Source organism: Gadus chalcogrammus, chromosome 13 (assembly GCF_026213295.1).
Source record: "Gadus chalcogrammus isolate NIFS_2021 chromosome 13, NIFS_Gcha_1.0, whole genome shotgun sequence".
NCBI lineage: Eukaryota > Metazoa > Chordata > Actinopteri > Gadiformes > Gadidae > Gadus > Gadus chalcogrammus.
The window spans coordinates 6,782,371-6,807,407 of record NC_079424.1 but is presented as its reverse complement, the minus strand read 5'-3'; the positions used below and the strand labels follow the sequence as shown (position 1 = coordinate 6,807,407).

Here is a 25,037-nt window from a genome sequence, read left to right as displayed (position 1 = left end):
TCAAGAACTTGGCTGTGAAGATGGAGGAAATGTTCCGGAAAAAAGCAGAGGCCACAAGGGTAAGTCCAAATGTCTTACCTTTTCCTTCTAAGTACGTTTAGCCCTATAATAAATTAACCGAGGCCTATTAATAAAATGCAAAAAATCATAACAATAATAATGATAATAATAATTAGGCTATATTAATAATAATACAAACTAAATGCATTTATTGTATTTATTAATGGAGTCATTTATTTATTTTGCTATTAATATCATCGTGTCCTGCTGTAGGCCTATGACATGCGGCCCAGTTCATATGACTAACCGTAGGAATATTTAATTAAAATTGTTAATAGTGTACGTGAAAAGCAGTCGTGTTGGGTAGGCCCATGCCGTATACTGTAGGTCGACTTCACCAGCAACTATTCATGTAGGCTATATATAAATATATATAGAAGGATACGGCCTATTCAATTAACCTATAGCCTACGCTGCGGAATAATAGACCAACGCTCTTTTCCAGGAGAACAAAATTAATATAGATTTAAAAATAAATGTTTGGGGGCTATGTTTGTACATTTTTGCTAATGCTTGACGTCTCACCGAGGATAAATGATAGTCATTGTAGTTATATTGGGTAAAAGCGCTCCGTTCTGTTAACATTGCACTTCTGTTGACGCAGGGGACAGTTATTAATTCCCAGGTGGGCCGCAGCGCCCGGGGGGAACGCAACGTTTAGATAGCATTTATCCGGAGAAAAAAAACCACAGGCCAGCACATTTCAAGGGTGGCGATAAACATACCGAAGGCATTGCTACCAAAAGGTGGTAACCTATAATTTGCGGCGTTCAAATGTTGATATGTCCTTGCCCCTGGTTTTGCAACGCATCAATCATCTCCCGGTAAGGGGCACATAGGCTAGAAACCATTCTACACGATATTTAAATTCGAGAATGCGAGGCGCAATTCAGTCAATGCAATTCAAGATGTGTTTTTTCATTTATTTCAAAAACATGCTGTAGGACACTGTGTACACATATAGTGTCCCGTGTTTTATAGCCTATTGGTCCTTCTTTAAAGGCAAGTCATTTGTGTTCAGTAAAATGTGTAAAAATGAAATAGAAATAAAATACGTGGGTTTAAAGTGGCCAGCTATTCATAGGGTACAAAATAGGGGATGAAAACAACTTTGGGACATTATTCTCCGGTTGACTCCATTGTAAGCCTTTATTTCATAATTGTTTGTATTTAGATGTTTGTCGAGGCATATCATTCCAGGTAACGGCTTCATATTGTATACTAAAATACATCCAATTACGCAGCAGAATTTGATCAGTCCACAATTTGAGCATCACCGGTGCTTTATAGAGCCCATCTAGTGCGCATTGTTCTGTGTCGACGATTAGGCACATGCAGTGGTGCAGCATAAACGTGTGTGTGTGTGTGTGTGTGTGTGTGTGTGTGTGTGTGTGTGTGTGTGTGCGCGTGTGCGTGTGCGTGTGTGTGTGCGTGTGTGTGTGTGTGTGTGTGTGTGTGTGTGTGTGTGTGTGTGTGTGTGTGTGTGTGTGCTCAGCGGCTCGTGGAGGCAGCAGAGGAAGCCCACCACCAGCACGAGGAGAACCCGGACCTGGAGGTGAGTCCTTTGGTCTCGAGACACTAAACTGTACCCCCATCCCCTGCCTCTAGTCGTAAAACTAACTAGTGTGGTATAGTGCGATGAAAATGTGCATTGCTATTGAATGTTTTTATGACCTAAAATACAATTATTGGTTGCATGTCACAAGTAGCCACCCCGGGTTTGGGCAAATGTTAATGGGAACAGCATTTTCATTTTATTTTACTGACCAGCCAACCGCCCTCTTCAGTGACGACTTTTGCTCCGCTATCATGCTCAAGGTTTTGGCGCAGTGAGCTTCCTCTGCGGAGGGAATGCAGCACCTCTCATTCTCGCCCTCTCTCCCCCTCTCTCCCCCTCTCTCCCCCCCTCTCTCTCTCTCTCTCTCTCTCTCTCTCTCTCTCTCTCTCTCTCTCTCTCTCTCTCTCTCTCTCTCTCTCTCTCTCTCTCTCTGCTTCACTCTACTTCCAGTAGACAAAGACGAATGAAACTCCTTTTCACCGTTTGCATTGTTTCACTTACATGGCTTAGATTGGAAACCCACTCGAGCAGCCAAATGCCCATATAATAGCCTCACTTTATTTAAGAAGAAGCATTTACATGGTAAGAATACTTTTCGGTCAACTGATGTTCTGGCTGTTTCCGGAATGCCCATAAATAGCGACACAACCGAGTCAGGTTCATTATGGAACAAAACGTTTTTGTATTCACGATCTCATTTCCAATTACCAATTCACACACTTGGTGTTTATTCTTGTTTTTGTTCTCTTTATAACGATAGCCTTTAAGGAAATAGTTGTAAATTGCATATATCAAACAGCTGTGCAAGCTAACTTCTTCCATTCAACTCTAACATGTGTGATTTTGATTGTAAATTTAATTTGGTCCACTGTGTGTTCACCAAGCATTATTTGAAAGTGAACTAAATAGGAGGATAGAGTCGCATTTTAAAAGGCCATACATCGACATAGGCCTACTGGTTGGTACTACTAAGGACAATTGATTGTATCCACATCTTAGCAATTGTAAGGGCATAGCTATAGGCCTACAATGGACAAACATGTTCACCCTATCGCCGATTATAATTCATCTGTTAATCAGTTTACAAACCTCTGACAAAGGGGCGTGATAATGCGTGATGATGCATCCAAATCCAAAATGTTTATTATTTGACCACATTTTTATGGCTCATTTCGTTGACACAATACGATGCGATTATCTTTCATGAGGGCGGTTGAGTGCTTTACATTATCCCCACAATACCGTTCAAGGACGTCCTAGTTTAGGCCCACCGGATCAGCCAGGCCTCCAACAGGAACGCGCGTTAAATGTAAAATTTAGTTTATGTCATGGCAAAGGCAGCAAAAAAATGGTCGCGTAAGATTAGGCTTGGTACTTTTATACAGGCTTATAACTTTATTCATGTTTTAAGGGGCATTGATTGTTTAACCGTCACATTAATAGGCCTACTGTTTTACGCGTTCCGTTGGAGGCCCACAATAACGGAGAATTATATGTTGAATTTAGGCTCGCTCATATTTGCACCAATAAAATGTGCTATCTCTTAGATGCGGATTTTAAATGAGTGGAACTCTCTAATCACTTTGGTGGTTTTAATACCACAAAACAACGCAGGGTTCAGAAAGCCCTGATAAATAGGACTGCTGCGACTTATAATTACCTCACAGTTAGGTCTTTAAAATGATCTTAATAAGACATTCTCCGTACATAAATAGCCTATGTGCAATTAAGCATTTCTGCTTTCCAACTTTTATAGCACATTTTCTTTTAAAATAAATCAACTATAACGGTTACAGGGAAACAGTGCACCAAATTCATGTCGACGATTAAAAAAAAAAGGCAAAAAAAAAAAGAGACAGCCTGGATGTATGTCTCTGCACCCCTGCGCAGCCGCAGAGGTGCCATACGGGGACACGGAGTGGCACGAAGAGAGAGAGGGGAGGGGGGAGAGCCGCAGTGTCCCCTGAAATTCTATTACATTGTAATAACCACCACGCTGGTTAACGCGCCGTTGTACAGCGCTGTGGCTTTCTGCTGAGCTTGCACGTGTCTCTCTCTCTCTCTCTCTCTCTCTCTCTCTCTCTCTCTCTCTCTCTCTCTCTCTCTCTCTCTCTCTCTCTCTCTCTCTCTCTCTCTCTCTCTCTCTCTCTCTCTCTCTCTCTCGCTGCCTCCTGTCTCACCTCCCCCCCCCCCCCGCCAAACTCGTCAGAGACGCGCTCAGGCATGGTATGAGCTGTCAGTGCGCTGCGTGATGGTGATGCCGTCTCGTGGCCTCCCCGAGGTATAGTAGTCTATCCACCCCCAGCCCTCCATCTTCCCCTGGTCCTCGTCACCAGTCACCTCCGCTGCGCCGTGCGGTCGCTATAGTGACAATGAGCTGTTTAGAGGGGATGAGGTCATCTTTCTCCGCTGACAGGGTCCGCGCCCCGCGCCCCGCACGCCGCCCGGCGCTGAAGGACAGACCCGTAATCAAACGCTGCACTTGTGGTGCACTTTATACGGTCCCTTGTAAACCGGACCGCCGCCAGTGGACGGTCAGTGAAGGACAGTTCCAGGGGGCGGGTGTGGAGGGGAACTTTTGACAAACTTTATGGCGCTGATGCGCTCATTTCCTGTTCCCTCGTTCACTGTCCCCTCCCTCATTCCCTGGAGTTCGGGATTCGATTCCAAGGTATTTTTTTGCGCTGTGTCATCCATGTCCCCTTTATGATAAAGGGAGGGAGTGGAAAAGATTCAATAGATTGGTTATCCATTATAAAACTTTAAAAAAAATTCAAAGACGTTTTTTTGCGTCTTCTATGAGCTCAAGAAGAAACGAAAAACAACCACTTTTTCATTCCCCAAGCCTACATGTCCCACCGACCGGCTCCGTCCACTCAGTAGTCCCTTACTCCTGATAAACCTACTCCCTCCTCCAACCCCCCCACTGTGATCCAGCGGCGTCTGAGTCCGCCCCCCCTCCTCCCTCCGCCCCCCACCGTGATCGGGTAGGGTCTAAAGGCTCAGTTATGGTTCCGCGTCGACGGCAAGGGGCTTTAAGGACCTATTACGTCCTTGGGGACCCTCCTTGCGTCCACCGCAAGGGCCTGACATGCGCCTCCCAAACATTGTTCACCTTGCGTCGAGGCAAAGCAGCAGCAAGGGCTGTGATTGGTCCGCTCGTTAAAAACCTGATGAAGGCCCAAAACAGGTTCACTACTGCGTCCAAGCGTCTGCGTGGTCATTGCGTTGCGTCCACGTGGAACCATGACTGAGCCTTGTGTGTGCCCCCCCCCCCCTCCACCCTCCCCCGCAGTACGAGTACTTCAACGCGGTGCTGATCAACAAGCTGGTGGGCGGGAAGCACGTGGAGCTGGGCGGGGAGTTCCTCCTGGAGGAGAACGCTCACTTTGACAACCTGCCGGTCAACCTGAGCCTCAGCGTGGTGCAGGTGCCCACCAACATGTACAACAAGGGTAGGAGGAGACACTCACACCGCAGCCTCACACAGCTCCACAATCCTCCACACACCTCCACACACCTCCACGCACCTCCACACACACCTCCACACAAACACCTCCACACACCTCCACACAAACACCTCCACACAAACACCTCCACACAAACACCTCCACACACCTCCACACACACCTCCACACAAACACCTCCACACACCTCCACACACACCTCCACACACCTCCACGCACCTCCACACACACCTCCACACAAACACCTCCACACACCTCAACACACACCTCCACACAAACACGTCCACACACGTCCACGCACCTCCAAACACACCTACACATAAACACCTCCAAACACACACCTCACATGCACCTCCACAAAAACACACCTTACACGCACACATCCACACACCTGTCTCACCTATAACTTATTTTACAATTGTTCCGATTTTTTCCCCCTGCTTTCCTTCATAGTACCGGGGGCTACTCCTACCACCCTTTGAGACACATTGGTCTAGGAGAAGGAAATCAATGCAATCAGAGGACTTAAACAAGTGATGTTCTTAGAAAATCTCTCAAGGGACTTAGTTTGTCAAATGTATTACCACAGGCCTTTGGTTTGAGTCTTTACTGTCCTCCAGATTAAAGGGCTTGGCAGGACATTAAACCCTTCGAGACATTCAGAGCTGGCTGGCTATTGGTCCAACCCGGATCCTGTTCGTTCCCTCAACTTCTAGGTGGCATTAGTGCCTCACATAGTCCCGACTCGACAGTACTACAACGTATTTGGTAATTATAACAAAATGAGACACGATTGGGTTGTTACTATTGCACCATATAGTTATCATCCTTATTAAGCTCCAGCCAATTAAACAAATGACACTTTTTTTTTCTTAAATTCATTTTGAAAGAATAACACAAAAAATGTAATAGTCCAATGAGCATATATATATATAAATATATATATTCGTTTATCGTGTTTTTTTTTACCTCAGCTCATGTTTCACCATAGGATACAGCCAAGAATGAGCGAGAGAGAGAGAGAGAGAGAGAGAGAGAGAGAGAGAGAGAGAGAGAGAGAGAGAGAGAGAGAGAGAGAGAGAGAGAGAGAGACAGAGAGGGGGGGGGAGAGAGAGAGAGAGAGAGAGAGAGAGAGAGAGAGAGAGAGAGAGGGGGGGGGGGAGAGAGAGAGACAGAGACAGAGGGAGGGAAAGCTATGGAGAGAAAGAGAGAAAGAGCGAGAGACAGAGACAGAGGGAGAGAGATAAAGAGAGAGAAGGAGAGAGACTGAGTGAGAGAGGAAAGGAGAGAAAGAGAGATAGAAGAGATCAAGCAACAGACAGAGAGAGAGAGAGAGAGAGAGAGAGAGAGAGAGAGAGAGAGAGAGAGAAACAGAAAAGGGAAACTCCAGTATAGGAGGTCTGCTGTGATGGAGGGAGCATAGCATCAGGGAAGCTGTTCAGTCACCTCCCTGTTCCCTCACTGCCAGCGCCTCCTCTTTTGTCCTCCGGTAATAGCCCCCCCCCCCGGCTCCCCTCTGTTCCCGGGACAAAGGCCGGGCCACGGGCACGTCGTCGAGGAGAGGAGGCCTGAGGATGATTTAGTCACGGCCATTGTGTCCCCCTCCCTCAGGGACGGTCATCACAGGTCAAAGGTCAACTGTTTTTGTGACCGTGGTGCCCTGGATTACGTCCATGATAATCATATAATGTGCCTCATCATCATCATCACCATCGTCATCATCATCATCATCATCATCATCATCATCATCATCACCTTTCACTAACCCCAACCTGCACTCCTCCGCTCTCTCTCTCTCCCGCTTTCTCTCTCGCTGTCTCTCTCTCTGTCTCTCTCTCTGTCTCTCTCCACCCCTCTCTCTCTCCCGCCCTCCATCTCTCCCTCTCCCTCCCTCTCACCCTCTCTCTCTCTCTCTTTCTCTCCCTCCCTCCCTCTCCCCCTCCCTCTCTGTCTCTCTCTCCCTCTCTCCCTCTCTCTCTCTCTCTCTCTCTCCCTCTCCCGCTCTCTCTCTCCCTCTCTCTGTAACTCTCTCTCCCTCTCCCTCTCTCTCCCTCCCTCCATCTCTCCCTCTCCCTCGCTCTCACCCTCTCTCTCTCTCTCTCTCTCTCTCCCTCCCCCTCCCCCAACCTCTCTCTCCCCCCTCAGACCCTGACATAGTGAATGGGGTGTACTGGTCCGAGGCCCTGAACAAGGTGTTTGTGGAGAACTTTGAGAGGGACCCATCCCTCATCTGGCAGTACTTTGGGAGTGCCAAGGGCTTCTTCAGACAGTATCCTGGTAAATGCTGCGCTACTATTGGGTTGATTCATATTCCTTTTTTTATTTTTGTTCTATTTTTGTGTGCGTGTTTTTGGTAAAGAGAGAATAAGATGAAAGAGAGAGAGAGAGAGAGAGAGAGAGAGAGAGAGAGAGAGAGAGAGAGAGAGAGAGAGAGAGAAAGAGAGAGAGAGAGAGATAGGGAGAGAGAGTGTGTGTAAGTGTGTGTGGTGTGTGTATGTGTGGGTATGCTGCATGCAGTCGTGCATGTGCGTGTGTTTGCTTATGTGTATGTGTGCTTGTGTGTGTTTGCCATCATGCTTACGCCTGAGTGTGTGCTTGAGAAAGCTTGTGTGTGTGTGTGTGTGTGTGTTTTCTCAAGGGAGCCATCAGTGCAAATAAAAATGGGTGCAAATGAAATGGGAACTAAAGAGGTGATTTGACTAATGTTGTAATTTTACAGACCATCAGTGAGGATGCATTTATACAGCAGCAAATTAATCTGAATTTGCCAGTGTATGTCTGTGGCCATATTGACACGCAGTCCAAAGCTATTAGAGCCTGAAAAGATATGAGACTGTGGGAGGGCCCACTGCAGTGCTGCAGTAGACCCCCCCCCCCCATACACACACACACACACAAACACACACACACAAACGTGCTCACGCACAAATTGAGTGTGTGTCTGTCTGTGTGTGAGTGTGTGTGTGTGTGTACCAGGCCATGGGCCTTAAGATATAAAACCGTTCTTATGTCAGCTCGACAACAACATCTCTGTTTAGGGACCATTCCTCTAAGTTGCAGTGCAGTAAACTGAGATCCACTAATAGAGCACTGTAAGCTTTAAAACGGGTTCATTTTATTGTACTTGGCTGCGACGTTTCACTGCAACGTTTCACAACGAAACAATGAAACAACAATGGGTTAGGATGACATATTAGAAGGATACATTCACGTGTTTAAAACCAAACAGCCTCCTTCTTCTTCCGCGTTGGAAGACTTTGTATTCATTGACGGGGGTCTGTTGAATTGATCGGACGGTCTTGACGTTCCAGGGGTGAAATGGCATCCGGATGAGCATGGAGTGATCGGCTTCGACTGCAGGAATAGAAAATGGTAGGAAAAACAGGTTATATTGTAGTCTCCACTGTGCATGTTGTGCTAATCATTATCGCAGTGTATTATATTTATTGGTATGGGATTAACTTGATTAATTGCATAATTAACTTTGGTTTAAACACAACCTGTTAAGCCGAAGACAAATGTCCACAGGTGTGGACAATTAGTAGGATTATAATCCCCTCCAGTCGTCCATGCTGTCCTCCATGCTAACAGATGCTAACAGATGTTAACATACGCTAACAGATGCTAACCGATTCTAACAGATGCTAAAAGATGCTAACAGATACTAACATAGGCTAACAAATGCAAACAGATGCTAACAGAAGCTAACCGATGCCAAGTGATGCTAACAGATGCTGGGCCCTGCTAGGTACATCCAGGCGGCCACCTCCCCCAAAGACGTGGTGATCCTGGTGGACGTCAGCGGCAGCATGAAGGGGCTGAGGCTGACCATCGCCCGGCAGACCGTCTCCTCCGTCCTGGACACGCTGGGGGACGACGACTTCTTCAACATCATCGCCGTGCGTCCTGTGTGTGTGTGTCTGTATGCCGTGTGGATGTGTGGATGTATGGGTGTGTGTGTGTGTGTGTGTGTGTGTGTTTGTGTGTGTGCGTGTGTGTGCAGATTTGGACACCCTACTGAGCTTCGGATAGGATGTGCGCATTAAGTGTTCGTGTGTGTGCACGAATGTGTGTGTGCGTTTGTGTGTTTGTGTGCATGCCCAGAGAGAGAGTGTGTAGTGGAATAGGTTGAACATTATGTTTGTGCATTGTGTGCCCACACAATAGCTATTGTATGATTGTGTGATTGTATAGCAACGCTATAACTTATTCCATATCAAGATAGAGATGCCCCAGTACAGTTTGTGCAGGTGCATATGGTTCCAACTACTGTATAAACCTCATACACAGAATACCGTATACACAGAACTAGCGTGATAGCTTATGCCTGCTTCAATGCATTCCGTCACCATAAACAGATTGTGTTTGTTTCCAGTACAACCAGGAGATTCACTACGTGGAGCCCTGTCTGAACGGGACGCTGGTCCGCGCAGATAGAGCCAATAAAGATGTGAGTCCCATTTGGATCGGCAAGTCGTTATTGATCGTATCACGATGATTAAGGTTGTTCAGTCGCTCTCTCTCTCTCTCTCTCTCTCTCTCTCTCTCTCTCTCTCTCTCTCTCTCTCTCTCTCTCTCTCTTTCTCTCTCTCTCTCTTTCTCACTTCTTTCGCTCTCATTCTATCTCTCTCTCTCTCTCTCTCTCTCTCATTCTCTCTCTCTTCCTCTCTCTACCTCTCACTCTACCTCTCTCTCTCTCTCTCTCTCTCTCTCTCTCTCTCTCTCTCTCTCAGCATTTCCGACAACATCTGGATAAGCTGTTTGCCAAGGGGATAGGGCTGCTGGGCGATGCTCTCACCGAAGCGTTCACAATTCTCAGCGACGTAAGTTCAAACTACCTCTGACTGCAGCTGTGGTCGTTCTCTCTGTATAGCGTCATTTATGTCCCCTGTTTTGGTTCCTACACTTTATTCTTGTTGATATTATCTATGTGTGTGTGTGTGTGTGTGTGTGTGTGTGTGTGTGTGTGTGTGTGTGTGTGTGTGTGTGTGTGTGTGTGTGTGTGTGTGTGTGTGTGTGTGTGTGTGTGAATTTGTGTGAAATGCAATATTTAAAATCAATCCAACTATGATTTGTGCCTCCACGTAAGCCCATACATTTGTCCTTACAGTAGTTCTTGGGCCCCTAGAATCTAGATTAATTTACATTTAAATAAAAGGGTTCACCTTGAATCTATTTTCAATTCCCTCAATTTACGAACTTTTCCAAAGAATTAATTTTACAATAGTTTGCCTTTTCACAACAAAAGAAAATCGAACAAGGGGTGTGGCTTGGAATCAGGGGGCGTGGCTCCCCGTCGATACGCTCCAGCGCTCCTCCGAACACGGAAACGTCCAGTGCAGTCTAAAGCATGATTAATGGCTCTAATTAATGCCAATGATTAATAACGTCACTGATTGGAACACAAAGCAGATAAGGAGCCCGGCCGTTTGGCAGTTCCTTTTTTATCTCCCTGGTTTCAGCCCAGCTTTGGATCACCGCAGAGGCCGAGAGAGCTCGACGTCTATACGTCTACGTTTGTCAGATTAATTAAGGACCTGCGGTGAATATGGTAATCAGGTACTGGCTTACCTTTTGATATGCATTGTTACTCCCCCGAAAAGTAGATGATTCCACAGTCCAGCCAACAGGCAGGTCGAAACGAGAATGGCAGCAATTTATCACTTCTCATTTTTCGTTTCTTTTTTTTCTGTGTCAGGGCCTTCTCCTATAGCAATGCTTGTGATGCTAGTGCGGTAGTTTATACAATAATGGAACGATTTTCAAAATAGCCGCATCACTTCACTATAGCTAAATGTATGAGGTAGATGTATAATGATTAGGGAAACATACAGTGGCTTATTTTAAGATTACTGCGCTTTATTTCTAATCAGATAAGCAATTTTACTGAAAATCAGCCCACTATTTGTTCTTCGTATAGGCCTTTCCATACTGACTCAAATTGAGACGTGCTGAATTTATTTTTGCTCATTTGGTTTAGAGTTATAGGTGTGTGTGTAGGGGGGGGGGGGGGTTGTCTCGCGCGTATGTGCGTGCGTGTGCGTGCGTGCTTTTGTGAGACTGCATCGCTCAGCAGAGTGGGGACTGTGTGTCATTGTACTTCTCTCATTCACTTTGCTACAGATCAATAAGCCACTTAATTACCCCTGTTGCTCCGCTGCCACCTCATCCAAGTGGCACACTCGGCCTCAGTCAAGTTTATTCACCTCACAAGTGTTGGGCTGGCTGTGTTGCCACCGGCTGCCTTCCACACACATTGAACCTCATCATCACCATCGGAGGGAATTGATTGGTGCATGTGGAGAACTTGCCACCATTAATGACTGTGAGATGCGGGGATGAACACATGGATATTGACTTGGATAGGTGTAACTGAATCCAGTTTATTCAACAGTAGTGACTAATGTATACACATGATTCATGAACAAACTATGATGCCATTTAACACCCAGTTTAACACACATCAGCATTTTTTTTCCGGGAGTGTAGTGAGGGCAGTACTGGTAGATAATGAATGTTTTGAGTTTGTTTGTGGGGGTTAGCATATCAGTGTAAATCTGACGACTACAAGCACGGGCTGACTCCACTTTTTGATTCTGAATTGTTTAAGCCACACCTCCCAGTTCTGTGAAGGATTAACACAATCAAAACGTGATCGTTATTATGTCCAGAAAGCCTTTCTCTCTCAGCTTATCCACAGTTACAAAGAAACAACCGAGAGACCGACCTACTCCCATCTTTATCTATAACTGCTGTAAATGAGTAATGTGATTTGATGATGATGATGATGATCTCTCTCTCTCTCTCTCTCTCTCTCTCTCTCTCTCTCTCTCTCTCTCTCTCTCTCTCTCTCTCTCTCTCTCTCTCCCTCCCCCAGTTCAACCAGACTGGTCATGGGAGCACATGCAGCCAGGCCATTATGCTTGTGACTGACGGAGCCACAAAAATGTATGACAGCGTTTTCGAGAAGTTCAATTGGCCGGACAGAAAGGTGGGGCTGACCAATGAAAACAATTTGTCTGACACACACACACACACTAACCGGCCTTCACCCCTCTCTTCTAAATAGGTAATTAGGAGTCATTAACATTCAGTTTCTCATGCCTTTTGCGTGTGGTGCATATTTTATTCGAGTGTGTGTGGGGGGGGGGGGGCAAGATGTAGATTTTAATATAATGTGTCAGCTGGAGCTCATGTTTTGACGTGTGAGAAATTGCTTTCCAGTTTTATTACTGCTCATGCCTCTGGAAAGTATATTCGGCGTTAATATTATGTATTTCCATCTGTTGACCCACTACCTTGCGATATTTCCCTCCACCAGAAGGAAGCATGGGAAATGAACAGCTTTTCAAGGATAGCGTGTGTGTGTGTGTGTTCACACGCAGCCCTCTCCCAAAGCAATCACCGCCGCTGTGAAATGCATTATTACCGCAGAAGGACATGAGTACTGAGTACAGCGTTTCACAAATCGTAGGGCACCAAAAATGTAAAAAAAAATCGAAATCGCACCAAAAACACAATTGACTGTGTTCTGGCGCGGTGTCTCTTATCCGGTTGCTTCACGGACCACATCAACAGCAGGAAACAGGAAAATAAGAACCCCACTCACATCATGGAGTTGTGTGTGAGGTCCCATCAGGGGTGACCTCCAGGCCCCTCATCAGAACTCAGCTGACTGAGCTCGCCCCCTTTACCTCCTGGAGCTCTGTGGATGCTAGGGGGCTCTGCTCCCCAGCCCTACCCCAGACCAAGCACCCTGGGCCGGCTGAGCTGGGAGGGTTTTAAGGGGGGGGGGGGTCTCTCTTCCCTGTCTCAAAGACCTTTTACGGGAATCCAATTGAAATGAAGTGAACCGCTATGCTATTCACAGTGCATCCAAAACAACAGCTTAGGGGCTTTTAGTCCGGCCTATCAAGCATATGTGTGTCGGCACAATGGGGCAGTATTTGGCAGGGCACCCCATCCCCCCTCCAACACCCTGCGGGCCACTATGTGGCAGCCAGTCAGAGTCTTCTGTAGGCTTTGTGCTTAGCGCAGCATCTGGGGGCAATGAGGCTTGGCGGTGCTGGCAGTGAGTGGCACACAGCCCTCTGAAGGACACAAGGAGACGTCGAATGTCACCGCCGAGGAGGACCACTGTGAACAGTGCAATTAAATAAACCAGAGATAATAAATGCATAATCATCATGCAATTATGTGCTCAATTATATTTATACATGCACTTGCACAATTGTCTATACATATAAATATGGTCAATTACATTTATATATATAGATATACCTTTTTGAATACATATATATATATATATTTTTTTTTTTTATTCTATTTCATTTCTATTTACATTTTTACAAGAAAGTAACCGAATTTAATAATAATATTGAGTGAATATGAGTGAATAAGTTAAAAAGGAAAAAGAAAGCGGTCCAACACAATAGGTGAGGATAGAGAGCAGGTTTTAGGAGACAAAAGGTGCCCGGCGTGGAACTCAAACGACGGCGACTCCTCCCCCCCGTCTCGGCTTCTGCTGGCTCCGAGGAGCGAGGGAGGCGGCGGGAAGATGAATCACCTCTTGTTTTGCATGTGTCTGTTTATTATCTGAAGCCCGCTATCTGTGAAGGGGCTATCATCTCTGTCTCCCCTCACAGGTACGCATCTTCCCCTACCTGATTGGCCGGGAGTCTGCGTTCGCAGATAACCTCAAATGGATGGCCTGCGCTAACAAAGGTTCCCACCCCTTTTCTGCCTCCTCAAGTCACATGGTGCAGTGTGTGTGTCTGTGTGTGTGTGTGTGTGTCTGTGTGTCTGTGTGCATGTGTATGCGTGGGTGCCTTCTTATGTGCATGTGCACACGTGCGTGTCCAAGTGCTGGTGCAGGAGTCTTTCCTCGTGAGAGGCAGTGAAGTGGCTCTCTGGGGTCAGGGGTCAATCTGCTTTAATCCTTCTTCCTGTCAGCATACCCCCCTCCCTCCCCCCCTCCACCCTCCACTCCTCCTCCCCCCTCCTCCCCCCTCCCTCCTCCTAGGGCGCTGATGGCTCCCACATGTCAGAGCTCTGGATGAGTGCCCTCTGGATGGCAAAGTCACAGCCAGGGAAACACTTCGCACTGAGGCGGGGGGGGGGGGGGGGGTTGGGGCGACGGGGGGGTAATCCACGCAGTGCTCCCTCTTCAGAATCCCGCCGTGAAATAAACGCTCTTGTCACCAGTGAAGAAGTGGCAGCACGATGCGGAGTGGATGACAGACGTCACAGAGACCTCCACCCCCTCCGCCTCCTACCCCTAACCTCTCCCCTGGCGTTCCCCTCCTAAGGCCGGGGGCCGGGGGCCGGGGCTGGGGCCGGGTTCGTGTGGGAGCCGCGGTTCTCCTGTCAAACGATTGAACCGTCCGCGGAGGCATCCCTTCGCACCCCAACAGCACACAGGAGGCTGCGGAAGTCTGCGTTATGTCACGGAACAACTATAAAACGAATAACTTTACAACATTACAACTATATATGAAGACTCACTCGATCCGAGTTCACTGTAGACTCTGCGTAGCCTTCACCCTTACACCCCCCCCGCCCGCCCGCCCGGCCCCCCAAACCCCCACACAACACCCTCTTACTCACTAACTGGATTGTTAGTGCTTGGCACTTGGTTCTATGAACATCCTTACTGTTCCGACATTGATGTATTGTTTCTCTTTCTTCTAACAAATGTACTTATTGTAAGTCGCTCGGGATAAAAGCATCTGCTAGATTCCCTAAATGTGAATGTAAAATGTATCAAAGCATGTGGATATTTGAATTCATACAATTTGGATGAAAGGATTTTTGCAGATGGAAAAAATGTTTATATATAGATAGATAGATAGATAGATAGATAGATAGATGGATGACACTTTGTTAATCCTCCTGAAGAGAAGTTCTTGTGTTCCAGCACACTGTGTAGTTGGGTTGAGTGTGTTGGGACACACACAAAAAGTTGAACTTTATCTGCCATCGCGTGGACGAGGGAAGCAGGAGCTGTTCCGACCCTCCCCGGTTCACCGCTGTTCCCCGGCGGGATTGACTTTATAATGGATGTTTTAACCTCAGCGCTTTATTATCAATAACTTTCTAGATTCATAGATTTGTGCTCTCGCTCCCTGCTCCTCTCTCTCCCTCGGTGTGTGTGTGTGTGTGTGTGTGTGTGTGTGTGTGTGTGTGTGTGTGTGTGTGTGTGTGTGTGTGTGTGTGTGTGTGTGTGTGTGTGTGTGTGTGTGTGTGTGTGTGTGTGTGTGCATGCTGCGCGTGTGCTTGCATGGTTGTCTGCATGCATGTGTGGTTGTGCATGTGTGTGTGTGTGTGTGTTCATCACAGGTTACTTCAGTCAGATCTCTACCTTAGCTGACGTCCAGGAGAACGTCATGAGGTACCTGCATGTGATGAGTCGGCCCAAAGTCATCGACCACGAGCACGACACCGTCTGGACAGAGGCCTACGTTGACAGTGCAGTAAGTATCACTATACCTCCTAGCACAATTACATAACTGTATTATGGAGTGCATTGAGTATCTCTGCCTCCATGTTTTTTGTACATTACACAGTACATTTCTGTAGCATGTAGTGTGTTAAGTATCTCTGCATCCATATTTTAAACAGTGTAGCACAAAAATGACTTTACTGTATTATGATAGTATGGTAAGTATCTCTACATCCATATTTTGCTGAGTAATACACTACAGTACAACAGTGTAGAGTGTGGTGGAGTATGTAGTGTGTCAGGTATGTCTGCATTAATGTCGTACACTGTACAACAGTATAGTACAGATAGTGTGTTCAGTATTTACGCATCCTGATTTTACACAGTAATTCAGTACAGCATAACAGCATATTAACATTACAAATATGCATACAACGCAATGTATTGAATTATGAACATGTAAATTGCATGCAGTACAGTATTGTATTTCTCTGCGTGTGTGTGCGAGCGCACGTGTGCCTGAATCAGTGTGTGTCCATGTGTGAGTAATTCTAATCATTACCCTTCATGCTGTTAGATTAATTTGTCATTACGGGCTTCATTAATTTGCTCGGTTCTTTCCAAACGTACATCTGTGTCCGGAATGGAAAGCAAGAGGTGCAATCTTAGAAAACCATCCAAAGTTCTGCCTTTGATAATAAGGTTTCCTTTATCTCCCAACAGCTCTCCCAGGCTTATCGGGTGAGTATTTATGCATGCAGTTTTCCTGATGCTTACATATATTTAATTGATGCACTTATTTAAATCAGACGTTATTCCAAGTCCACCTTACCATCTCTGGCCCCTTCTGTACACATACAATATAGACTGGAAGCATGGAATTATTAGTCATTTCTCGTTATGATTATGAATGTCTCTCACAGTGTATCTGAGTGGTTTAACCATGGAATTAGTATTAATTATACAAATTCCTGTTTGTTGCTCTACAGAGGGTTTTAAACACACACACACACACACACACACACACACACACACACACACACACACACACACACACACACACACACACACACACACACACACTGTGAGGTTGTCCTCTGGAGTGTGTGTGCTCTTGTATCTCAGCCTCAGACACACCATTCATCATTCTGTGGATCATTGCCTTTTATCTCCTAAAGCCCATAATAAAACTGACATTGGAACGGAGAGCAGGGAAGAGAGAGGGAGAGAGAAGGGGGAGAGAGGGCGAGAGGGAGAGAGAGAGGATTTGAAAGCGGGGAGGTAAAAGGGCCAATGAAAGGCGGAGCACAAGGTCATTTCTCGGAGGGATGTTAAGCATGTGATGCAGGATATTTCCTCGTTCCCCCATCTCCTCTCTCCAGGTGCTGTGTTTGAGGCACAAGTGATGCAGACAGAGGGGGTGGGGAGGGGGGCGGAGGCAGAGACGGGGGATGACGAAGGGGGTGGAGACACTGGGGAGTGGTGCTGTTGTCAATGTAGCGGCATGTCACTGATCCTCGTTGTTAAGCAACTGATACAACACAGCCGGGTGGCACGGTTCAGGGGCACGCACGCACACACACACACATATCAATACACATAAACACACACACAAAAACACACACATACACACCCATACACACTAACACGAACACACACACACACACACACACACACACACACACACACACACACACACACATAAACGCACACACACATGCACACAAAAACACACCCACCCACGCACACACACACACACACACATACACACACTAACACGAACACACACACACACACACAAACACATCCACACGCATGCAGACACATAGACATGTAGACGCACACACACGCACACACACGAACAAACACACACACACACTAACATAAACCCGCGCATGCAGACGCACACGCATGTGGACACACATACACACACACACACGAACACACACACAGCCGGCAGCGTACTGAGCAGAGGGAATAGCAGACCTACTTTGAGAGGGCTCATGTGTTTAATCATGTCAGCCTTCATCCCAGTGAGCAGCCGTCCTCTCACCGCCATCACTAAGCTCCCCCCCCCCGTACCCCGCGTTATGTATCATAATTATGTTCAGATGTACCGCATGCGGCCGAAAAAACCTCCATCTATGTATAGTCGGAGGGCTGCATGGCCTCTGCAACACACACACACACACACACACACAACTCATCCTCCTTGGGGGTCTGCTGTGTGTTTAACAGGTGAAAGACAAGCGGGCCCCCAGCATGATGACCACCGTGGCCATGCCCGTCTTCAGCACCAAGAACGAGACGGTGAGATTGGCGGGGTGTGTGGAGCGGGGAGGAGTGAGCGGAGAGCAGAGAGCAGCAGATCTCACGCCACAGTGGCGGGGGGGGGGGGGGTGTATGTGTTGTGTGTGGCTAATGGCCGCCGTGTGCATCTCTCCGTGCAGAGGAACCAGGGCATCCTGCTGGGAGTGGCGGGAACAGACATCCCTCTGCAGGAGCTCATGAAGATCATCCCCAAGCATATGGTACCCCCGGTCTCCACAGAACCGCCGCAGTTGTGCTGTGCATGAGAGTCCTCTCTCTCTCTCTCTCTCTCTCTCTCTCTCTCTCTCTCTCTCTCTCTCTCTCTCTCTCTCGTTCTGTAATGAAAACGTTCCTCTAACATTAGCGTCCTCTCTCCCTCTCTCATGTGTGTGTCTGCCGTGTGTCTCTGCAGCTCGGGATCCACGGCTACGCGTTCGCCGTCACCAACAACGGCTACATCCTGACGCACCCTGACCTCCGACCAATGGTAACTCACTCTCCCCGGCGCGGCAGAACTAGCATTTAGCCAAGGCGTTTTTTTTTGTTGATCAATCCACCTTACAATGGCTTGGCTCGGCACCTTTCACCATGCCGAGCCGCTATAACCACTGACTTGGCTTTTTCCTTTGACTTTTGTTTACTTGGACAAACACAACAATTCAAAATGCATTACTGAGAACATGACCTGAGCTCCTCTATGGCCAGGCTCCTAGAGACACATGTACTGTGTGCGTATGTGTTTGTGGGCGTGGGGCAGGAGAACGGGAGTTCAACCTGGGCTGGTGTAGTCTGTAATCCCCACCTTTTCCTTTGATGTATGCATGCAGGATAGAGGCCACTCATAAGGGCTGGCCGGCCTGAGATTTCCCAGAGGTAATTTGTCCCCATGAACCTGGCAGTCCACAGCTACTAACTCTGGGACCCTGAGTTCCACTGGCACTATGGCTGTGCTATTAGTCAACCTGTGTGTTCCTGTGTTCGTGTTATTACTTTCTTTCTCCCTCTCTCTCGCTCACGCTCACGCTCTCTCTCCGTGCAACTCTCTCTCGTCCTGGCACTCTCTCTCTATCTCTTGTGCTCTCTCTCTTTCTCTCTCTCACACTCTCTGTCTTGCACCTCGTCTGTCTCTTGCTCTCTCACTCTCTGTCTCTCTCTCTCTCTCTCTCTCTCTCTCTCTCTCTCTGTCTCTGTCTCTGTCTCTCTCTCTCTCTCTCTCTCTGTGCATTGGTCCTGTGTTACTTTTTCGTGAGGTGTCTCTTCTTTTCTGCCTTCGACTTGTGCTGTGATTTGTGGTCGTTGTTGATTTTGTTATTTGAAACCATGGTTGAAGTAACACAACATGTGCAACCCATCGATAGATGTTATCGATTCCATTGTGTTATTTGTTTTCGCACAGTACAGTTGGACATAATATTATAATTATATATTATTTACTGATGAGTTTATTGTATTCCCTTGATTGTATTCACCTCAAACCTTGATTATGAATGAAAAAAAACTAATAAAATAAAAAACAAGCACATCCGAATTCATGTTAATAATTGTTAATGTAACACATAGCAGTGAAAACAAGCGTTTCCACAAAACTTCCAAAAAAGTTCAAATTGACATTGCGGTGCCACAGTCGTCTCCTTGTAAAGGAGCGTTATGAGGGAGGTATGACCGCGATGTGTGGTCTCGTCTGTGCAGTACCAGCAAGGCAAGAAGAGGAGGAAGCCCAACTACAGCAGCGTGGATCTGTCCGAGGTGGAATGGGAAGACAAGGACGACATTGTATGTACCCCACCCTTCACGTACAGACTCACCTTGTCCCAGGACGTCCCCTGTTTATTTGTTATTATTATTCCATATATATTCATAGTTATAGATGTTATGTATGTAAGAAGCATATGGTGTTGGGAGAAAATGATAAACATTAAAATGACGGAGATGTCTCCCCTTATCTCACCTTGTTTCATGACTGAGAAAGAATAGGATGTAGCCATTATCACAGTCTTAACTGTTGCCACACACAGACCAGCGAATCAATCACTTTTTCATTTGTGTTTGTGTGTGCATGTGTGCGTGCATGTCTGTCCGTGTGTGTGCATGCATGTGTGTGTATATATGTGCTTGCGTTTGTGTGTGCGTGCATGTGCGTGTGTGTGCGCGTTTGTGTGTTCTCCCAAAGCTACGGAACGCGATGGTGAACAGAAGGACGGGGACTTTTTCAATGGAGGTGAAGAGGACCGTGGATAAAGGGGTGAGAGTGCTGATGAAGATGTTTTGCTCCCATCCACCTCCCTCCCCCCCCCCCCCCCCCCCCCCCCCCCCCCCCCCGGCCCGTCTGTCTGATTCACTCTGCTCTCTCTTGTTCTTCCAGAAGCGTGTCCTCAAGATGCACAATGACTATTACTACACCGACATTAAAGGAACTCCATTCAGGTGCAATAGAAAAAACAAAGAACACAACACAGTCCCGAATGGCCCTTCCGGCGAGGGGCAATGCGCTTAATGTCTCCATTCTCCTCGAGTTTAGTGGCGTACGTTCAGGAGACTCAAATGCCTTCCCCTCTGCTTCTTGTGCCTAAAGCGTTGGAGTGGCGCTTTCCCGAGGCCACGGGAAGTACTTCTTCAGGGGCAACGTGTCCGTCGAAGCCGGTAAGCCGCTCGCATCCGGCAATACCGCTAAACATCAACATTAGCCATGTCCATCCGGGTGGTCCGAGTCCCGGTCCAAACCCATTTGGTTTAAGTGTGTGTCTATGTGAGGCTGTGTACGACTGTGTGGTTGGTTCAGGCCGTGGCAGCGCTGGAGTGTAACTGATTCCCGTATGTTCTTCAGGGCTCCATGATCTGGAACAGCCAGATGTTGCGCTGGCAGATGAATGGTAATCCCGGGCTGACATTCTGGGGGCCTTCATGCGTTATATGGGTTACGGCCCGGTCTGGGTCCCGGGCCCCCGCAGCATGGAGCTAACCCTGTTGTTGTGTTTTGGATGGCAGGACCTACTGCAACACAGACGAGCACCTGGAACACCGGCCCCTCACCCAGATCCAGGCCATCAGGCTCTTCCTGACCGGCCGGCAGCCCCACCTGAAATGTAGGTTACCGGACCCAGACCAAGTGGTGTGGAAGGGCTGATGACGACATTCGTTATGTAAGCGTCCTTGGAGTGTTACGTTCAGTGTAGTCTCGGTAAAAAGGCTCAAGATTGATATCTGAAGACTGATGGCAGACGAGGTCCAACGGGGCGTTTCGCCTTCTTTCCGGTTGTCTTTGTACTAATCATGTTGCCGGAGTCCGAAATCTGTAAGCACGTAATCGGTGAACCCGATCTCGGCCAGCCCTAGTAAAAAAGTGTTTGTAAAGGTTCCCTCGGTATATATATAATATCTAAAACAGGAAACAAGGCCTAGCTCCACCCTTTTCTGATTTTGGTTTCCTGCACGGGCTCGGTAGCTTCTCCCCCCAGGAGTTCGGCCACGTCAAAGTAGGACTAAATGTAAATGGACTGCATTTATATAGCGCTTTTCTAACCATTGGCCACAAAGCCACAAAGCGCTTTACAATATTGCCTCACATTCACCATTCACACACACCGACGGCGGAGTCAACCATGCAAGGCGACAGCCAGCTCGTCGGGAGCAGTTAGGGTTAGGTTCCTTGCTCAAGGACACCTCGACACTCAGCTAGGAGGAGCCGGGGATCGAACCAACAACCTTCAGGTTACCAGCCAACCCGCTCTACCTCCTGAGCGGGTTGGCCGCTCAGGAGGTCTGATCTCAGAGGCCTTCCCTGTGGGTTCCTTGCTGAAGAGTGTGTTGTCCTACTGCAGGCGACCGGGAGCTGATCCAGGAGGTGTTGTTCGACGCGGTGATCACTGCTCCTCTGGAGGCCTACTGGACCGGGCTCGCCCTCAATAAGTCAGAGTAAGCACAGGTTACACAACACGAACACACAACAATTTCTTCCGTCACCTAATTCAAGTTCTCTCATGTATACGCAAAGGCCTCTGTATTTTCGCTGATAACGACGTTTGGCACGCAGGAACTCGGACAAAGGCGTGGAGATCGCCTACTTAGGAACACGCACCGGCCTCTCCAGAACCAACCTGTTTGTGGTTCCTGAGCTGCTGTCCAATCAGTGAGTGCGGCGCTCGACCCGTGTCTTAATTTTTAGGGGACCTGCCGCAAGGTTGCCCTCGTTGATTTAATGTGTCGTGTTTTGGTCCACCGCTCCCCTCTCACCGTGTCCTCCTCAGAGACTTCCTGACAGCCGAGGACAAGGAAGGTGTATTTAACGCTGACCACTTCCCACTGTGGTACAAGAGAGCCGCAGAGCAGGTCCCGGGAACCTTCGTCTACTCTGTTCCGTTCAGCTCAGGTAGAACGAAACTTGTTCGCCCCTCAAAGTCAAGCATCGCATGACGATAGCCGGTTGCTAGATTGGCCTTTATTTATTTATGAACCAATCGTCGATTGAATTACGCTTGGCCCGCCATGCACTAAACACCATTGTAATAGCCAGGTATATTTAAGAGCCAGGTTGTCATTAGGAACACTAAATTATCATAAAATAGAGCCGGTTTTGGATCGCTTTCAGAGCTGCCTTGCGTGTAGCATAATCAATAAAGAATTGAATATCTGTCAGCTGCGCGTGCGATGTTACTTGAGCACAGGTTTAGGGGTTTACAGCTAAATTCCGCCATCTACTGGACGAAAATTGTGATGTCTTTCTTATCATCCAAACAGCATCGGAAAATAAGAGTGTGGTCTTGGCCAGTACAGCAATTCAGCTTCTTGATGACAGGAAGTCTCCTATTGTTGCTGGTAAGGAGTACCTAAATCAACACTGAAAATATCAAATTCAATATATGTCTTCATTGAATGTGTTTGCATGTGTATTTTAATTCAAATGTAGCTGTGGGAATCCAAATGAAGCTGGAATACTTTCAAAGGAAGTTCTGGACTGCCTGCAGACAGGTAACAGCATAGAAGTCGTCAACATTCGTCATGTTTTACTGGCATTTAAATAGGATTCATTAACTTTGTGTTTCTGACAGTGTACAGCTCTGGACGGGAGGTGCAGCATTAGCTGTGAGAGTGGGGTGAGTCTGCAGTCTACTCTTTTTGTGGTTTCCTTATGTTTAAAAACAAGATGACTGATGGCTGTGGTTTTAACTAGCTTCTGATTTGACGTTTCTCACAGGACATCAACTGCTACCTTATTGACAATAACGGCTTCATTCTTGTGACGGAGGAAATTTCCCAGGTATTGGCCTCCTCTTTCTGCCTATGCATGTAGCTATGCGTTGGTCTTCCTTGATTAAAAAATATCGTTTTTGATTAAAAAAGTATTTTATTTCAGACAGGGCTGTTTTTTGGTGAGGTTGAAGGTGCCGTCATGAACAAATTACTCCAAATGGGTTCATTCAAGAGGTTAGGTCACGTGATCACTGGTTCTATAAAATGTTGCTTTCGTGAGACTCTTCAACCAGGCTAAAAACCACAATACTAAATATGGAGTTCACAGTGGGACTTTCTTATGCTTTCTTGTCTGAAGGATCACCTTATATGACTACCAGGCACACTGTAGAGACTATGCGGGCAGCAGCGACTGCGCACGCACTTTATTAAATGTGAGTATGTTCTTCATCCGCCCAAAAAAATAGCCTGCGTGTGTGTACACATAACAAGCATAAAAAGCCACATGTTAGATGCAACTATAAGATTTGTTTGTCAACCTCTTTGCTGCTACAATAGTAGAACTAGCAAAATCTCAGAGATATGTACATAATAGGATTCTTTCATTCAATTTCAGCCCTTCTCGGTTGTAAAGTGGATTTTGACTGAGGTCATCATGTAAGCCAACACAACCCAAACCGCTAGAATTCCTTAAATCACGATACGAAAACAATGAATGGATTATCTGATATTAAACCGTGTGCCGTTAATTCTCAGTTTTCTGCTGGAGTTCAACTTCTACAGCTGGTGGAACGTCGGTCTGTCAGTGAAAGGTAAGCCTGTGTGTGTGTGTGTGTGTGTGTGTGTGTGTGTGTGTGTGTGTGTGTGTGTGTGTGTGTGTGTGTGTGTGTGTGTGTGTGTGTGTGTGTGTGTGTGTGTGTGTGTGTGTGTGTGTGTGTGTGGTTCCACGCAAACAGTAATGCTGAATGAACTGTGTGTCCCACGTTCAGCCCAAAGGCCTCAGGGTAAGACCAAGATGGTTCCATGCGACACAGAGTACCCTGCCTTCGTCTCTGAGCGCACCATCAAGGAGACGACCGGAAACATAGACTGTGAGGGCTGTTTCAGGTACGGCTTGTTCCACCACAACAAAAGCAACAGGTCTGCATGAAAACCAGTGCTTTGGCTATCGAATCCTGTAGCAGCACATTTTAGGTGTCATTTTGTTGCTGCTGCTGATTTTCATCTTCTCAGAGAAGATTCAATAAATTTCATCCCAATAATCAGGTCAAATCTCGAGTCATTTGATCGCCCTCCTTCCCGTTTCCTCTCGTCCCTGTGTCTTGCAGATCATTTGTAATACAACAGATCCCCAGCAGCAATCTCTTCATGGTCGTCGTAGAGAACAAGTGTGACTGCAGCTCTGCACCTCCAGTCACCATAGATCCTATAGAGATCATGTATATCCTTGACTCGATTAAAACGTGTGTGAATGTGGTTTTATGGCAGCAGGTAACTAACCACTTCCCGTTTCACTTGTCCTGAGATGTTTCTGTGCATGTAACATAATGTAGAGCCAAGGCTGAGAACAGCAATGTACCAGGTTTGCCTTAACCGCTTTGTACACAATGAGTCACTGAAATGTGACAGACTGAAGTTTCAGAAGGACAGGAAAAAGCCAGAATCTTGTCATCCTTTTCACCCAGAGGTATGTGTTTGTGTGTTTGTTTGTGTGTGTGAATTGAACATTTTTAACGGGGATAAATTAAACATAAACTGAATCTTATTTTGTGTGTGTGTGTGTGTGTGTGTGTGTGTGTGTGTGTGTGTGTGTGTGTGTGTGTGTGTGTGTGTGTGTGTGTGTGTGTGTGTGTGTGTGTGTGTGTGTGTGTGTGTGTGTGTGAGAGACACATTAAGCTGTTACATCCATTTTAAAATTTGTAATCAATGTGCTGAAGCTTGACCATCAAGCACTAGATTGCAAATGGCAGAGATGGCCTCATGTACATTCAGTGTGTTTCCCGTTGTTCGATAG

General features: G+C 47.0%; 1 protein-coding gene across 1 annotated transcript in view; it reads left to right on the top strand.

Moving 5' to 3' along the window:
* cacna2d3 (calcium channel, voltage dependent, alpha2/delta subunit 3) overlaps positions 1-25,037 on the top strand; it is a 31,065-nt gene that overhangs the window by 5,191 nt on the left and 837 nt on the right. Inside the window, exons 3-37 of the mRNA XM_056606475.1 lie at positions 1-59; positions 1,556-1,615; positions 4,914-5,073; positions 7,231-7,362; positions 8,397-8,457; positions 8,834-8,984; positions 9,461-9,535; positions 9,819-9,908; positions 11,963-12,076; positions 13,731-13,809; positions 15,424-15,557; positions 16,250-16,267; positions 17,765-17,836; positions 17,977-18,057; positions 18,249-18,323; positions 19,526-19,609; positions 20,007-20,078; positions 20,199-20,260; positions 20,409-20,476; positions 20,661-20,706; positions 20,822-20,919; positions 21,655-21,748; positions 21,867-21,962; positions 22,081-22,202; positions 22,571-22,648; positions 22,740-22,801; positions 22,882-22,926; positions 23,028-23,090; positions 23,187-23,257; positions 23,382-23,457; positions 23,640-23,680; positions 23,780-23,835; positions 24,013-24,130; positions 24,352-24,464; positions 24,628-24,710. The exon at positions 1-59 is cut by the window's left edge and continues 58 nt beyond it. Coding sequence (XP_056462450.1) covers positions 1-59; positions 1,556-1,615; positions 4,914-5,073; positions 7,231-7,362; positions 8,397-8,457; positions 8,834-8,984; positions 9,461-9,535; positions 9,819-9,908; positions 11,963-12,076; positions 13,731-13,809; positions 15,424-15,557; positions 16,250-16,267; positions 17,765-17,836; positions 17,977-18,057; positions 18,249-18,323; positions 19,526-19,609; positions 20,007-20,078; positions 20,199-20,260; positions 20,409-20,476; positions 20,661-20,706; positions 20,822-20,919; positions 21,655-21,748; positions 21,867-21,962; positions 22,081-22,202; positions 22,571-22,648; positions 22,740-22,801; positions 22,882-22,926; positions 23,028-23,090; positions 23,187-23,257; positions 23,382-23,457; positions 23,640-23,680; positions 23,780-23,835; positions 24,013-24,130; positions 24,352-24,464; positions 24,628-24,710 — 2,909 coding nt within the window. The remainder of the gene's footprint in view (positions 60-1,555; positions 1,616-4,913; positions 5,074-7,230; positions 7,363-8,396; positions 8,458-8,833; positions 8,985-9,460; positions 9,536-9,818; positions 9,909-11,962; positions 12,077-13,730; positions 13,810-15,423; positions 15,558-16,249; positions 16,268-17,764; positions 17,837-17,976; positions 18,058-18,248; positions 18,324-19,525; positions 19,610-20,006; positions 20,079-20,198; positions 20,261-20,408; positions 20,477-20,660; positions 20,707-20,821; positions 20,920-21,654; positions 21,749-21,866; positions 21,963-22,080; positions 22,203-22,570; positions 22,649-22,739; positions 22,802-22,881; positions 22,927-23,027; positions 23,091-23,186; positions 23,258-23,381; positions 23,458-23,639; positions 23,681-23,779; positions 23,836-24,012; positions 24,131-24,351; positions 24,465-24,627; positions 24,711-25,037) is intronic.